General features: G+C 43.6%; 1 protein-coding gene across 1 annotated transcript; it reads right to left on the bottom strand.

Moving 5' to 3' along the window:
* Positions 1-400: 400 nt before the first annotated feature.
* On the bottom strand, positions 401-16,255 carry CCDC78 (coiled-coil domain containing 78). Its single transcript, XM_044677674.1, has 16 exons — positions 16,230-16,255; positions 16,009-16,120; positions 14,145-14,339; positions 13,467-13,553; positions 12,917-13,096; positions 11,557-11,739; positions 10,754-10,804; positions 9,921-10,021; positions 8,868-8,946; positions 7,999-8,124; positions 7,120-7,334; positions 6,578-6,752; positions 5,491-5,534; positions 3,890-3,950; positions 1,606-1,706; positions 401-544 (listed from the first exon to the last, which is right to left on the bottom strand). Exons 1-16 carry the CDS (start codon positions 16,253-16,255, stop codon positions 433-435), a joined length of 1,848 nt encoding a protein of 615 aa, XP_044533609.1. The 3' UTR covers positions 401-432.
* Between the last annotated feature and the right edge of the window lie 822 nt (positions 16,256-17,077).

Below are 17,077 nucleotides of genomic sequence, written 5' to 3'. Positions count from 1 at the left end.
CATTGGAACCACAACTACTTTGCTTTTTTTTTCCCTCCAATTTAAAAAAAAAAACCCAAGTTGTTTCTTTTCCTCTGATGGCTCTTATCCTCATAAAAATCAGATTAGGTAGCCTGGCCATACTTAAAGTGAATGGGCCTCGAGGCTCAGAGAGCTGAGAGCATTCCAGAGTACAAGGCTCAAAAGTGTAGAGCCTTGTTCCAGGCTGCTCTTGGTGGGATGATGGCCTAGTTCAAGGTTCACCGTTGCTGTAGGAAGGCATTACAGTAATCTCAGTAGGCACAAAATTCTGAGAAAATTGGATTCCTCTTTGCAGATTAAGAGTTTATTCCCATCCCATATACCCTAGAAATCCATATGAAACTTCCTGCCCATTGGCTTTTAGGGCCAGTTCCTCCAGTGGTTTCTTGGGAATAGGTTCAACAGACATAGCTAGTGGTTGATGGTACTTTGGCTCTGGGCATTTAAGGAAACTGTGGTTTCAGCAGACTGTGAGGACTCATTCCCCAGAAGCTTCCTCAGCCTCAGGATCTCCTGCTTGTACCTGTGGAGAGGGTCCAGGGAAGATAACTTTGTTCTAGGTCAGGTGTCAATTCCCTTTTTTTTTTTTTAATTTTAACTCTTTAACTTCTGTTTTAAAATCAATATCAATTCTAAGATAGAAGAGTGGTAAAGACTAGGCCATGGAAGTTAAGTGACTTGCCCAGGGTCACACAGCTGGGAAGGATCTGAGGTTAGATTGAACTCAGGACCTCCCATCTCTAGGTCTGGCTTGATATCCATTGAGCCACCTAACTGCCCAGGTCTTAACTCCTTTGAAGCCTAGGATTAGCATCAATCCCAATGGCATCATCCTAGTTTTAAGTGACTTTGGATTTCAGATAACAGTGCCTTTACCATCTCTCTATGCTTGTTTCTGCCAAGAGAGGCAAGGAAGGGTAATGGGGAGAGAAAACCCAGGCGGTTTGATGGAGTTAGCTATAAGCTAGTGGTTGGCTTGGTATTTTTTTTTTAAACCCTTACCTTCCATCTTAGAATCAATACCGTGTATTGGTTCCTAAGGCAGAAGAGTGGTCCAGTGATGGGCAAACTATGGCCCCTGGGCCCCCTGAAATGTTCTATCCTGCTGCGAGACATTATTCCTAATCTGACAAATACAATGAGTAAGATACAATACAATGAAATTTCGAAAGAGTTGTCTTAGAAACAAGACTGACAGATAAGCATTTCCTTTCCAAGTTTGCCTATCACTGGCCTAAACAATGGGGGTTAAGTAAGTGACTTGCCCAGGGTCACACAGCTAGGAAGTATCTGAGGCCACATTTGAACCCAGGACCTTCCATCTCTAGGCCTGGTGGTTCTCAATCCATTGAACCACCCGGCTGCCCCCTTGCTTGGTGTTTTTGAAAGGAAGGTATATTACTCCCTGCTCCTTGTGTGGAAGAGCCAGGGGCAGAAGGGCCAGTGAACAGTCTGAGATAAAAGTCCCAGAATAGCTACATTCCTGTGCCTTATCAGATGAAGTAATGAGGAAGACCTTAGGGGGAGGTAGAACCATCCAGATGTAATACTGGGTCCCTCTGGGGCAGCTTCACCTGGGCTCACCTGCCTAGATGTTTGTTCACATACTCTTGCAGTTGTGAGAGTTGTTCCTCTGCCACTAAGGCCCGGCTCCAAAGATGGCTCCGCTCCTCTTCTAGCTTTGCCTGAGTATAACAAGGAGAGAAAACAGACTCATTGAATTTCAAAGAGGAAAGGGACTTCAAAGATCCTCTAGTCTCAATTCTGTCTGAAGCAAGATCAAGATTCCACTATCCAACATTTGACAATTAACTCAATTTGTTTGAACACTTCTGGTGATGGGGAACTCACCACCTAAAGAGGCTGTCCATTACATAGTTTGATAGTTCTGATTGTTAAATCCTCTATTCCTTATTCCCTGATCCCCTGTAGTTTTTACCAGCTAGCTCTGGTTCCTTTTGTGGGTTCAAGGAAAACAATCCTGATCTCTTGCACTTGGTAGTCTTTCAGATATTAGAAGCCAGTGGTAATACCGCCCTTGCTATCTTTTCATTTCCAAGCTAACTCCTTAGTTACTTCAACTGATCCTTGTATGTTACAATGGCAAAGTGTTTTGCACAGCACCGTACACATTATCACCTATTTGATGCAACAACTTTGTGAGGTAGGTGTTGTTGTCCCCATTTTACAGATGAGGAAACTGAGAATGGGAGAGGTTTAAGTGTCTTTCCATAGTCGCACAACTAGTGTCTTAAGGACTCGGACCACAGTGCTTCCTGAGTCGCACAACTAGTGTCAGGACTCAGACCACAGGTCTTCCTGAGTGCTAAGCACCCTCTCCCCTATTCCAATTTGCTTCTATCCTCCATATTTAAAATCTTTTATAAATTGGCTCCAGTCTATCTTTCCATCCTTATTTCATGTTACCTCCCTTGCATGTACATGCTATTCCAGCCAAATTACACAACCTTCTATTCCTTATAATTGTCCTTTTGCCTTCTCCCATTCTCCATGTTTTTAAACCATCCCACTAATGAAAATTACCATCTCCTCCCTCAACATTTTTCATAGCACTAAGTCCAGACTACTTCTTTGTGATAAAAGGGAGAGTGCACTATTGGTGCATAGATCTCTTCTCCCCCTTCCCAGCCATTAGCTTCAAACTCCCTGAGAACAGGAACTCTAGGGTTGGCATTTAGTAGGTGTTCAATATAGGCTTGTGGGGTTGGATTTGGACCTCTCTCCAACCATCCTGTTTGTGCCATGTTTATATTGCAGTTTATCAGTGGCCCTCTACAGTTGCTGTAGACATATGGATGACTCGGTGTATAGGGTGCTGGGCCTGGAATCGGGAAGACCTGAGTTCATATGTGGCCTTTGACATTAGGTGTGAGATCCCTGTTAACCTCTGTTAGCCTAAATCCACTGGAGAAGGAACTGGCAAACCACTCCAATATCCTTTCCAAGAACACTCCATGGACAGGAGGGTCTACAGGGTTATGAAGGGTTATGTCTGACTGAATGACTGAAAAAAAGCTCTGTCACTCTATTGCCTCCCTTATTAATTTAAGTACTAGCTTCCCCAAAATAATGGCTCCTCAAAGTTGACTGAGCAGTCATAGAGGCAGCAGCATCTTCCCTTGCTCTGCCCTCTGCCCAATCAACTTTGGCTCACCCATTTCTTAGCAAATGATCTTGGCAGGGTATTGAATAATAAATCACCTAAAATTAAATTTGAGGCAATTTGGGAGTGGGTCTCCCAAATTCCAAATTATAATCCCAATAATAATTGGCATCTTCATATATCTGAAGGGCCCTTGGGAAGAAGCAGGATTGTTGTGTCCTCAGCCCCATTGTGCAGAACTAGAATTAATAGAGGGCAGCTGCAGGCAGGTTTTGGCTCAATGTGAGAAAGCCCAGAAATGGACTGTGATATCTCATGGGCTCACCTTCATTGGAGGTACTTGAGCAGAGGTGACATAGCTGCCTGTTAGGAGAAGGGATTCCTGCTTTGGGGAGGAAGGGTAGATGCCTTCATGCTAAGATGATATGAAACTTCATTTTGCTTTAGTCAGAATAGGACTAGGAAGCAAGCATTGATCTTGGGGGGGAAAAGAGCTAGACAAATAGAGAACTGTCTCCAGGTCACACCCATCATTTGTCTTAGAGGTCAGGGGCTGGCCTTGGCATATCTACTAGAGAGAGAGTAGCTTCTCGGGTGCAGTGAGACTTGTGCACAAGAATCTGAGATTCAAGCTTATTCATCATTCTTGAGGGGAAGAAATGGCTTTGAACTGACATTCCGACCCCTTTACCCCTTGGATGGGCACCTAGATGGTAGATGTTTTCCCTCTGAAACATCATCTACCTGAGTGTTTTGGGTGAACTCTTGAAGCTGCTTCTGGATTTTGTCCCAGACCACTGCATCCCTAGGAGAGAAGAGAGAATGTATGGAAGATAAAGTAATAGGTTTCTGATCTCACAAGGCAGGTAATTGGATTCTCCAGCCATTTGGAGATTATTCTCTGGCTTCAGCTGACTCCACTCCCTTCTCTTTGGAAGATTTGTTACATAAGAGATCTGCTGTGATGAAGCTGACCATATCTATAAAATAACAGATGGCCCACTTCATGGTATTGTGGAAAGTCAACAATTCTACTTAGAGATTCAAGGCTTTACCAGTTTCCTCATCTGTAAAATGGGAATAATATGTAACCTACCTCAAGGATTGTAAAGATCACCTGAGAAAATGAGTGTACTATCAAGATGTCGGCTGTGAGTATTGTAAGCCTTCTTCTGAGACTGTGGGAAGTGACTAGAATGACTCAGAGGGAAAAAAATGGCCAAGGCATGGCTATAAAATTATAGGGAATATGGGAAGTTATTATAACCTAGAGCCAGCATGTAGTAATGGAAACAGGTTCCAGAACATCATAGGTGACAATATTGCATGGTCTACCTTGTTCAGACCATATCTAGAGTGGCATGTCTGGTCTAGATCACCATATTTGACAAAGGAAAGGGAACAGTACAGGAGATTTGAGTTTATCAAAGTTTATCAAGAATCCTGGATTTGAATTTGCTTTCAGCTTAGATCTAGATCATCATGCAGAACATGATGAATCTCTTAGCCCCTCCTTCCTCATCTGCAATATGAAAATAAGCCTTTCTTAGCCTGGTTTGTAGAATTGTTGTGGAGAAAAGTGCTTTGTTGACCTTAAAGTGCTATGTAAAATACTGACTCCAGGCTTTACCTGGAATTCTGTAGTTACTTAAATATAGTGACAAATGTAATATTTGTTACAGGAAGATTACAGGGAGGCAGATTTTAGCTTGATCATACCACTAGGAAGAATTTCCTAGAAATTTCAGCTGCCCCACAAAGGAATGGACTTCACTGAAAGGTAATGAATTAATTTGTAGTCGCTGAGATATTTATGCTGGAAGCTGGATGGCTGGCTACTTGTCAAAGCTATTGTAGAAAAGGGATCCATGCTTCCAGAATAACTAGTAAGTTTACATCTGAGGGCCCTTCCTTTAAGTCTGTTTTCTAGGACTCCTAGGCCTTGTCGCTACTGCACAGATGCTCTCTGGTGGTCAGTGGAATGTCTTGCAGGGAGCTGGGCTCACTTGAGAAAACCTCTGCTTTTGACTTTGAACAGGAACATGCCTACCCTAACCTCCTGGTGTAGAATTTGTTGCTTCCCATTCAACACAGCATCAAGAACAGGACCCTGCACATGGAAAGTGCTCAAAATGTACTTGTTGGATGAGTGAATAAATAAGTGTAGCTCATTTGGGCCCTTACGTGTGAGCAGGGGCAGGACAAATACTATTTCCATTTGATGGAAAACTTTTGAGTTGTTAACTTCGAACAAGGGCACAGTTATCATTCCTATTCTTCCCTGCTACAGATCCTGTTTTGGGCTATGGAGAATATCTTATCCTTGTCATATTAGAAACACTCACTGTGGGAAAGATGTATCCATTTCAGAAGCTTTGTTGGATCTATTCTGTGAAAACAAAAAAAAGTCACAAGCAATTCTAGTACTTATTTTCTTCCTCTATTCTTTTTTTTTTTTAATCCTTCCCTTCTTTCTTAGAATTGATACTAAGTGTAGGTTCCAAGGCAGAAGAGTGATGAGAACTAAGCATTTGAGGTTAAGTGACTTGCCCAGGGTCACACAGCTAGGAATTGGCTACCTTCTCTCCCTATTCTTTCAGTGCCCCTCTGGCTCAGGTCCTTGACCCATTCAGTCCTATATTACAATCTTTGACATTGGTGTTTTATGGGATAGAGTGGTAACTGTCTTTGGTGATATCCTCAGAAACTAGAGACATCTCCCAAAAGTATCTGAGCACAGTTCAGTGAGCTCTGGATTGAGTGTCCAAGTTTGATTGCTGGCTCTGTCTCCTGCTACCTTTGTGACCTTAGGTGTGATGCTCTCTGGGACTTAGTTTTCATTATACGTAAAATGAAAGTATTGATCTAGGAACCTCCTAAGGTCCTTTCTGACCTTAAATCTATAATCTATAATAAGCATGAGCCCTTTCCTTGGGGAAAAAGGGTAAGGAGAAGGAAAAACTCATCAGCTTTACATTTTGCTTATGTGTTGTGTAAAGAGGATGATATTACAGGCTGAAATAAGCTATTTGGATTTTCCAGGTTCTTGTTGTGTTCTTTGTATCATAGACTCATAGGTAAAGAAGGAATCTTAGGGTTCTCATCTAGTCTTATCCATACCTTGAGCAGAAATTTCTCTTGGAATGTCACCAAATGGTTAACTTCTAAATAGTGATAGGAAACTCACCATCGAAATAGCCCATTCTCTGGGTAGTTCTATTGGCTAGTTTTTCCTTTCATAAAAACAAAATCTTTCTTTCAGTAAACTTCTATCCTTTGTTCTAGCTCTGTAATTCTATGATTTTATGAACAATCAGAATAAAGTTATATGAGACACCCCCCTCCCCCCTCAACTTTGGTTTCCATTTGATGTTATAGCCTTTTGAGGTATCATGTGGATTCAGTCAAGATCAAAGTGGCTTAGCTGTTTACCTTGGCCTGAAGGTCCTGAATTTGAATCTCTAGTCGAGCCTTGTCTTCACGAAGTTTGTTGAGTTCCTGGGTTGGGCTGGACTGAAGATCAATGTCATCGATGATGAAGTAGGCTTCCGGAGGACCAGGTTCCATGTCAGGACCACCCTGGGCCTTAATCTGCTCCCTCTGGACCCTAAGCCAGGCTTGCTCTGTCACCCACTGCTTTGATTGTTGCCCACAGAACCCCAGAGAATCCAGATGTGGCCCTATTCAGACTTGGTAGTTGCCCAACTCCAGATTATCCCAGTAAACTCTCCGTAAAACTTCCTCCTGATGAAGGCTGTGTTTGTAGGGAGCTCCCCCCCACTTCGTTCCCTACCCCAACAAAGGGACTAAAGTGGACATGCCCAGGTTTTCCTTTCTTGAGAGAAAAGAAACAGTTGAGGTTTTTGACCTTGTGCTCTTTGCCCTGTGGAATGGCATTAGGGACAGAAAGCTGGGAGAGGGTTGGCCAGCTGGGGCTCTGGGCCCATCTAGGGGAAGGTGTTGGAAGACTGCACCTGTAGGCATTGAGCAGACTCTCATGCTTCTGCATCAGGTTGTCCATCCTCTTCTTATAGTTCCGGGCGACCTTGGCCAGTTGTTGTTCTCGACTTCGGTTTGAGGCCTGCATATCATTTAACATTCCATCCAACAGTTTCTTCATTGTCCCTGATTCTGCAGCTTGTGTCTGTTGAGGCCCTTGGTGGTCCATTGTAGTGCTGTCCATGAAAGACTTTCCATGGTTATTGGAAAAATGGAAACCAAGACTAGTTGGATACGCCATGGAAGCCCAAGAGGCAGTAAGGAATGTTGCTGAGCTACTTTTTCTAGGGGCTTGTGAGACTGCCCAAGACAGGGCACTCTTAAGAGCAGTTCTCACTAAGAAAAATCATCTTGAGGGCATGGCTAGATTTACTTGTAATACTCTTAGAACTTACCCAACAATCTACTTTGACCTACCAAGAACCCTATTAGTAATTCTCCAAAACCCAGTCTCAAACCACCCTCAACTTATCCTTAATTTCAAGAATTGTCCCAATATTTCATACTGGTTGACCTAGTATCCAGCCAGATAAACCCTGATATGGACTTAACCCCTCCCTACCCAAATCTCATGAAAAAATGGCCTTGTCTACTCCCCCCAGACACTGTCAAGTTTCCTGCCCATCTCATTGTCCCCCCCTAAGTTCTTTTTTTCATAAACCCTTACCTTCCATCTTAGAAATCAATAATAAGTATTAGTTCTAAGGCAGAAGAGTGGCAAGGGCTAGGCTGTTGGGGGTTAAGTAACTTGCTCAGGGACACATAGGTAGGAAATGTTGAACCCAGATTTGACTCTAGGCCTCATTCTCTAGCCACTGAGCTATCTAGAACCTGTACACCCCCTAGGTTCTTACAGCCATGTTCTTCGCATAGTACAGAAGCCTGATACGATACTCCTCATTCATCATCTTCAACTGCTGCTGCAGTTTGGAATTCTCCATCCCCATTTCTTGAAGCTCCTTTTGGGAAGTGGTCAGTGCCTGGAGGAGATAGAGATGGACATGTTAGGAGGAAGGGGGTTAAGTGACACAGTCCTTGCTAAGGTCCTCTTTCCCAACCCTTTATCTCCATGGCTTCCTGGGGCATGGCTCAAACTAGTTTGAATATGTGTGTGTGTGTGTGTGTGTGTGTGTGTGTGTGTGTGTGTGTGTGTCTATATATATATATATATATATAAAAGACACTGGTTTTCAGAACTTGGAGAAATTCCTGGGATTAATGGCCAGCATAGTCATGAGTTTGATGTTTAAAACCATAGTCCCTTGCCCATGTAACACCCACTCTCAGCAATAGCCCCCAGCTTCCTATTGCCCAGTCATTATATACAGAAATTAGAATCACAAGGTCTGGGCTTGAATCAAAACCATTCACTGTCCTAGGCCTCAAGTTCCTCATTTCTAAAATGAAGAGATTCGATTTTAAAAATCATAAGGCCTCTTTTAGCTCTAAATGCTCTCCAATTAGGGGTAGGTAGGTGACTCAGTGGATAGAGAACTAGGTCTAGAGACAAGGAGGTCATGGGTTCAAATATAGCTTTGGACAATCCTAGTTGGGTGACCCTGGGCAAGTCACTTAACCCCAATTGCCTAGCTCTTCTGCCTTGGAACCAATACTTAGTGTTGATTCTAAGATAGAAGGTAAGGATTTTGGGGAAACAAATCAATAAATGCTCTCTAATCCATCCTGTGAGGGGTCACTGGGAAAAACGTCATTGCTCACTCACCATAGACTGCTCTGCAAACTTGTACTGCGTGTCACCAATCTCCTGTTTGGCATTTTGGAGTTCCCTCCCCAGCTCTGTCCTGAAGACAAAGGGTAGGCAAACTGAATTCATGGCAGAGTTAGTGACTAGTGACTCCCATGTGCTAACAATCCTGCCCTTCAGTCCTGCCAAACACAGTAGGGCATCTATGGGGCCAGCTATCAGCTTCCCTAGAGTGCTTCTTACCCTGAGAAGGGGGTGTGAGTGTGGGTATGGATGTGTAGCAAGAACTGAAAGACAGTTTGGAGGTAAGGGCTCATTTCTATACGAGGTATAGTCCAGGATGTCTTTCCTTTCTCCTTCCTTTCCACCAATGATTGGGTCCCAGCCATAAGAGATAAGGTGACAAAAGAGTAATATGATGTTTGACTAGATGACTGAATGGGCCAGCTCATGCTTCTTTTCTCTTGTTTCATCCTTTGAGAAAGAAGCAAGAGCCTAGAGAATCTTCTCCTTGTTTTGACCCTCTATTGCTTGGGCTGCTGAGGGTGTCAGAGCTTAACGGTTGGACCTTCCCTTGGACCCCTGACTCGCTCCTGGTGGAAGGCATCAGGCTCTCAAGGAGGCAATGGCAGCAACTAGCATGATGAAGGTGTCATGGGTATATAGGTCAGAGTCTGTCTCCCACCTTACCCTTGTATGGCTTGTTGATATTTTGGACCTACATAGCCTCTTGGAGAAACGTGTGGAAAAAGGCAGTGTGATGGTGGTAGGAGAAGAATCCCATAACAAGATGAGAAAACCTGTGTTCTAGTCTCAGTCTTAAGCATTAACTCAGTGTGCAGTTTTACATAAAATCATTTTCTTTCTGGGTCTCACTTCAAGGTCCTTTTTCTAACTTGGATATTGAATGTTCTAATGTTCCTTCCAGATCTAACAATCTATGTGCTATGATTCTAAGTTCTGTAAAAAGTATACTGCTCCACAGACTAATGCAAGATAGTTTTTGATTTTCTTTCATCCTGGAACCCAAGGGCGACCTCCCACTTCCACCACACTGCTTTGACCACTCACATTCTCTCTTCCAACTTTTCCTGATGAGTATTCTGCAGCAGTTTCTTCTTTTCTGTCTCTTCCAGAATGTTCTCTTGATTGATCAGCGACTGTGGCCATTCCTAGGAAGAAGAGAAAAAGGTGATAAAAATTGTTGTGGGACAGTTCCTGTTCCTAGTCATTGGCTACTGCTTTGCTTCAAGTTAATATGTAATGGGCATGTTCAAAGTTGGCATAAACTGGCTTGTCAGAAACTGTCATATAAATTGGCCCTAGTTTGCATGTTAGAAGTGGATATCTTGTCAGGCCTGGAAATGGGAGATCCTAGGTTCAAATCTGCCCACAGATACTTCCTAGCTATGTGACCCTGGGCAAGTCATTTAACCCCCACTATCCCTCTTCTACCTTGATTCTAAGATGGAAAGTAAGGGTTAAAGAAAAAAGTGAGCATCTTATAACTAGGCCTCATTTGGCAAATTATAGGTCACATACCCAGACCTATGTTCTTCCAGCCCAGATTTTATAGGCTTGAAGAATTTGGCCCAAATACCACTAGGACTGTCTGAAGACAGTGTTTGGGAGCATAATGCTGCTTGTAACTCAAGGATCCACTCAGGCATTTGGTAATGCTCTCCCAAACTCACCTCTTCTGAGATCTGCTCTTGGAGAAACCCTACCCATTCGATCTACCCATCACTTCTTTGCTCCCCAGATATGGAGCTGATGATACTCATTAAACCATTTTCAATTGTGTCCTTGACTACACTGTGATCTTCCGTGGGGAAAAGGACAGGTCCTTTTTCCTTGTCTTCCTCAAAGGGAAATGTAGGGGAACCTGGGCCTGGTATACTCACCTTCTTCTCCATCTTCTTCTGGTCCTGCTCAGAGTCACTGATGTCTTCTATCTGAGGACAGAAGGAAAGGCAAGTAAGAGATGTATAGCTCTAGTGGAACAGCTGCTTTCATAGTCTTAGCAACTAATCGATGTCCTTGACCTCCCTATTTGAAATCCCCTTCCTTCAGGAAGCTGCCCCAGATTAAATTCCAGTCCACTTTCTCTTACTCTATGCTCTCAGGAAACTTATGCTCATTTGCCCAGATACTTTGCGTGTCAGATTGTTAACAGAAGTTTTCCACTCCTTGCACTCCTTCAGCCACATAGCTTATTTTAGTGAGGGTAAGGGCAGTGCTTCAGAGATGTTGGGTGGTACAATGAATAGAGTGCTAGAAGGCTTCAATCTAAATTGTGCTTTAAGGATTTACTAACTGTAACCCTGAGCAAATCATTTAACCTGTCTGAGCCTCAGTTCCCTTTTCTGTAAAATGGAGATAGTAATAGCCTTTATTCTGTCTTTTCTTTAAAAATTTGTTAGTGCCATCAAAATTCCCAGGTGTCTACTTCCTTTCCTCTCCTCTCCTCTCTAGAAAATGCATCAGTTCACACACAAAATTGTATATACAAAGTATATAATAACTGTGTAATAACCCTAATTCTCACAGGGTTGTCTTAAGAATGAACTGAGACATAACTATGCAAATTCTAGCTGCTGATTAGTTTCCTCCCCCTCAATTCTCAATATGCCTGGTTTAGGGATCTGCCTTCTGTGGAAGCTCTCAGTCAGTAGCGCTGATGGAGGGACCCCTTGGGATGGCCCACCTTGAGTTTCTGGTGAGTGAACCCTTGTACCATAGATCTGATTCTTTCTAGCTCAGCTGTTATCCCAGTAATTATTGAAAGCTGTGAGGCTTGGGAAGATGATGGTTCTTGCCAGGCTGCAAAAGGCTGTTTTTTCCTGGATAAGATAGACAGCTCCAGGCTCAGCTCCTTACCCCGGAGCACCTAAAAGACCAAGGAAAAGGAAGGCCTGTATTCTACTCCAGCTCTTGGCCCTCCATGTTTTCAGTGCTCAAAACAAACAGTACCCTCCCTGCCTTGTCTTGGGGCCCCAGATGGTCATTCCTCCTTTGTGTTTCAGTTCGCATTTAAGGCTGCTGGGGCAGGATGAGTGCTTTTCCCAAGAAGGGCTTCAAGGTCCTCAAATCTAATGTGGTATTTGCCAGTATGATGAATGCAGACAGGATTCTCCCAAAGGCCCAGGCCAACTTGATGATAACTTTTTGGGAAAGGACATGGAGGTGAGGAGGCTATTGTTAAAAAAAAATTAGGAAATTTAATTATGCTTTTCTCCCTTCTCACTATCTCAATCATGCATTTTGTATGTTTGGAATTAGACTATTTGTCTTTGTGGCCAGGGAATCTCATAGATTATAAAAGGATAGGACCCTTAAAGATTATCTAGTCCTTTCTCAGTTTGCAGAAGAGGAAAATGAGATTGAGATTGCCCGTAGATGGGCAGTGATCTGTTCAAAGTCACACAGTAATTAAAGGGTAAAGAATAGAACTCAGGTCTCTAGATTTCTTCCTATCATAGGTAATGAAATGCCAGAGTAGATAAGAGTATTGTACTTGGAGTCAGTAAGACCTGACTTAGAAACTTGGCCAAAATATTGTGTGATGTATTATTTAACATCTATCTTGGCCCTCAGTCTCCTAATCTGTATAAAATGGAGATAATAATAGCACTTACTTCACAGTTAGGAAAAGCTAATGAGATAACACATGTAAAATACCCTGTAAGTTTTAAGGCAAAATATAAAGATTAATAATTGTTATTACTCATTATTATTATTATTTTAGTTGTGGCTCAGAAAGGCAGGTGGGTAGGGATGCTAAGATCAGTGTATCAAGGGTAAGTTCCTCAGGACTCACGGACTCCTCAGCTTATTCCTGGAAGGGACCCACCCTGTCAAGTGGGTCCTTTCCTAGGAGAAGAGATGGGGAAGAACATAGCCATTTACCTGAGCACTCTGTTTCACAGCCTACTCTGCCCCCTTGGGCAGGGCAGGATAGAACAGCTCTAAAGGGGGGCAGACCCAAAATGAATTAAGTCCTTTAAGGTTGAGTAGAAATACAAGGAGGAGGCCCAAGATGCCCATCTGACTTCTTATACCCTCACCTCAAGTTCATGTTGCTTGGCCAGAGCCTGGTAGTTGCTCTCGAGGCTGTTGTAGGCAGCTGACAGCTCCTGACGCTTGATTTCCATGATTTTTAGCTGCTCTATCAACTCTGCCTGCTCAAAACCAGCTTTCTCCCTAGTCAGTTCCAGATCTAGGACTCTATTTTCCAGGGTTAAAATCTGTGGAGGAGCAGGGTCATAGTGAAGGGGTAGCAGTGGCCTTATTCTTCCCCCAATTTTGTCTCCAACCCCATCCCATCACCAAAAAGGGTGACTGGTAGGTTCTGGGACTGTGAGAAATTCCATGGAAGAAGTTCTAGGCTGAGAGTTAGGAGAACTGGGTGTTACTTCCTACTCTATGTGACTGTGGGCATGTTAGGCAAACTCCTATTCTGTAAAAAAGGACAACATAACTGCAAAGGGCTATCTCAGTGGGGACAACTGGGAGCTCTGTTGTTAGGTCCTTGTTCCCACTCCTAGGGGAAGGACGGAGAAGGGGGTATCATGAAGGTACGAGCAGACACACACAAATATGCATATACACAGGCACCTCAGACTTGAGCTCAAAGCTTTCCATCTCATATTGCTCCTTCAAACGATTGGTTTCGATTTGGAGGTCGATGAGTTCCTTATAAATCTGGTAGGAAGGGGGTGAAGAAGGTGGGTCATAAGGCTTGCTCAAATCCTGAGTTTTTTGGGGAAGGATTATTTGGGTGAATTCCTGGGCTTTCTGGGGAAATGGAGAGCCTTCTGGCTCCTGTGTGTCCAGTCCTATGCTGCACACTGTTATGGGGACAAAAAAAGGAATAGAACCAAGCCTGTCTTTGGATAGCTCACAAATTAGAGGTGGAAACAAAATTGACACAAGTGAACACATATGCTGGGAAAATGCCAAATGAGGGTTATATAAAATAAGTGAATTAGAAATTCAGAGGAAGATAAGATCCCTCTGAACTCTTGGGATGGTCAGGGCCTAAAGGAATGGGTAATGGCTCAGTATAAAAGGAGGCAGGCTTCTCAGTTAAGGAAACAATGTGAGCAAAGGTAGTGAGATGGAGATATGCATTGTTCAAGGACATTGAGGAGAGACAGTAAGGCAATGGCAAAAGGTATGTAAGGAAGAGAGGGAGGAAAAGGAGATAAGGCAAGCTTAAAGAGGGCCTTGAATGGTCAATGAAAGGGCCTGATTTTTTTCTTGTTGGGGTCTTGTAATGGAAGATGGGCTCACAGTGGTATCTGGCTTTCCTTGGTACTCTTGTATCATCCCTTCCCTGAGCCCTGCAAGGATCACCTGTAATTTCTGTTCTTCACTCAGCACCAGTTGGGTGGATAAGTCAGACCTGGAGTTGGTCATCTGCATTAGAACCTGACGGAGTTCCCCTAGCCTTCCTGGCGGTTGATGGCTCCGTGGCCGAATCTGGACCTAGACCAGCAGGGAGAAGGGGCAGTTGTGTGCACTAACCTAAGCCAGTCTCTCTCTCCCCTCCCAGCCACCTTTGCCCTTCACCCTCAGATTGACCAGGCAAAGGGAACTGTTTGTCAGTCCATTTCTTTAGTCAGAGCAGAGGGCTCAGATACAAGGCCTGTTGGCAATACAACGTTCTTGATATGTTGCAGCCAGAACCAGATTAAAATGTACTTGGGAAATATTCAACAAAATAAGTAATAATACAAGAGAACATAGAAAGTATTATATTACATTTTAAACTAAGTCAATATGTGACCCACAGGGATCCTTATGTATGTATGATTTATTTAGGACTGTCCCTCTTACTATATACACTGGACATCACTCTGCTTAGATCTTCTAGGGAAAAGCCCTGCCTTGGGAACTAGGTACTGCATGCAATCCCAGCTGTGTCATTAACTAGCTGTGTGACCCTGGACAAGTCCTTTCCTCTCCTGGGACCTGTTTCCTCCTTTGAAAAAAGGGGTTATAAAAGATGGTTTCTAAGGTACTTTCCAATGCTGGCCTCCTATGACCTACCATCTTAGAGACAAAAGAAAAGAGCTGGGGCACTCACTATTCATTTGTGTCACCTCTGATGAATGCCCCTTTCCCCAAATTCTTTCATTCTGTTCCCTAGCACTTCCTCCAATCCCCCACCCTCTTCTAATTCCCTTCATTCCAAGGACTTTAGATGCTGGAACTCAGTAAATGCCAATGAACATCCTCCAGCCCCCCAGTTATAGCTATAGGAAGGTCTGGAGAATTGAAAAACATGGATCATCCCCAAACTTTATTTTAGCCCAGCACACTCTCCTCAGTCTTTCCCTAGAGCTGGTCAAACAGGAGCTGAATAGAGGTATCTACCTCTCCTCTATTTCTGGCCTTCCTCAAACAACCCATAGAGGCCCACAAAGGTTCTGTGGGAATGAGCCACTCCCAGCCTAGGAAATCCGAGATTTTTCCCCAGCCCTCTTCCTCACTTAAAAAAACCAACCCTTACCTTCCATTTTAGAATCAATACCATGTATTGGTTCCAAGGCAGAAGAGCAGTAAGGGCTTAGGCAATTGGGATTAAATGACTTGCCTACAGCCACATGGCTAGGAAGTATCTGAATTCAAATTTGAACCTAAGACCTCTTGTTTCTAGGCCTTGGTCTCAATCTACTGAGCCACCTAGCTGCTCCCCTTCCTTACTCTTTCCGAGTCTGTCCATACTGTCTCAGCTCTGATGGGTAAATGGACCTCTTCCTCAACCAATCATCTAGTCAGATGATGATGGGCTCGCTGCCCTACTCTCTAACTAGCCTCACTGTCTCTGGGCTTCTGATTCAGAATCATAAAATATTAGAATTGGAAGGAATCTTTGAGATAATCAATCCACATGTTTCTCCCTCATTTTGTAAATAACCTCCAAGAGGCTGATTCCAGCAGTCACATAGCAAAAGGGATTGGAACCCAGGACTTGTGGTTGCAAATCCAGTGCTCCGTGACATCATACTTCCCCACATCTGTGACTTGGAACAGAAGCACCCCTGTTCCTCTTCAACTTGTAGGATTAGTGAGGGAGAGAGGCTTGAAAGGAAGGGGAGAGTGGTGGGTCGGGGTGACAGGCTCCCACTCCCAGGGATGGGCAAGGACTCACTTGCTTGATGGTGTGCTGTTGTGCTGTGGTAGCTGTGCCCACTGCATGGTCCTTGCCTGTTTGGTTCTCCGTGGTATGAAATATGGAAAGCTCTGGATGAGTAGAGCTTAGTCTGGAGGAACAGAGGAAATGTGCCACCTTCCCATTTAGTCACTCTTAGGGTTACTACCAACACCTGCCAGTTGCTAGGGGAAACTGTTGCCCGCATCTTTGTTTGTTACCTGATGAAGCTCCCCATGGGTGTCATGTTACCGGCATGCCAGAAGATGCCCAAAGGAGGCCTGGGTCAATATATCTTGTACATACCCATGCATACATATGTATGTATGAACTATGGGCAAGTTCACTGTATCTCTGAGCCTCAGTTTCCTCTTTTATAGGAAGGAAGGGGGAAGGGTATTGAATTAGAATCACAGAACCTCAATGGCTCACCCCAAACCCTCATTTGGATAGTAGGGAAATTGAGGCCCAGAGAAAGTGATTTGCCCAAGGTCTACATGGTGGGTTAGTGGCAAAATAAGGACCAAAAACTAGGAGTTCCAAGCCTCTTTCCATTGCACAATAAGATTCTTTCTCATATAGACGTTCTATTCTATCTCATAAGACACGATGGTGGGCACTAAAGATTGATACTTTGAACATTTCATAGAATCTTGAGCTCATTAGTATAGCAGTTCACATTGCAACCTATTTATATTTTGACTTCCTTTAAGACCCAGCCTTCCTTTAATCCCACCTTCTACAAGGTCTTTCCCAATACCCCTTAATACTGGTGCCTTCCCTGTATCTCCAATTTGGTCTGTTTATATCTTGTTTGTTCATAGTTATTTGCATGTTGTCTTCCCTGTTAAGACTGTGACCTCTCTGAGGACAGGGACTCATTTTGTTTTTCTTCCTATCTCAGCAACTGAGCACAATGCCTGGCCCATAGTAGGTGCTTAATCAATGCTTATTGACCATAAATCCTCCTCTCAACTGTGCTGAGGGCCTTCCTCCAGACCTTTGGACAGATTGGACCATTTATTTGGCTGTTCCTTGCTTCCTTTGTTCTTGTCACATGACTAGCTCC

The sequence above is a fragment of the Gracilinanus agilis genome, chromosome 1, assembly GCF_016433145.1.
Source record: "Gracilinanus agilis isolate LMUSP501 chromosome 1, AgileGrace, whole genome shotgun sequence".
NCBI classification, from domain to species: Eukaryota; Metazoa; Chordata; class Mammalia; order Didelphimorphia; family Didelphidae; genus Gracilinanus; species Gracilinanus agilis.
Note: the sequence above shows the minus strand (reverse complement) of the source record. Positions and strands in the feature narration are given on the sequence as shown.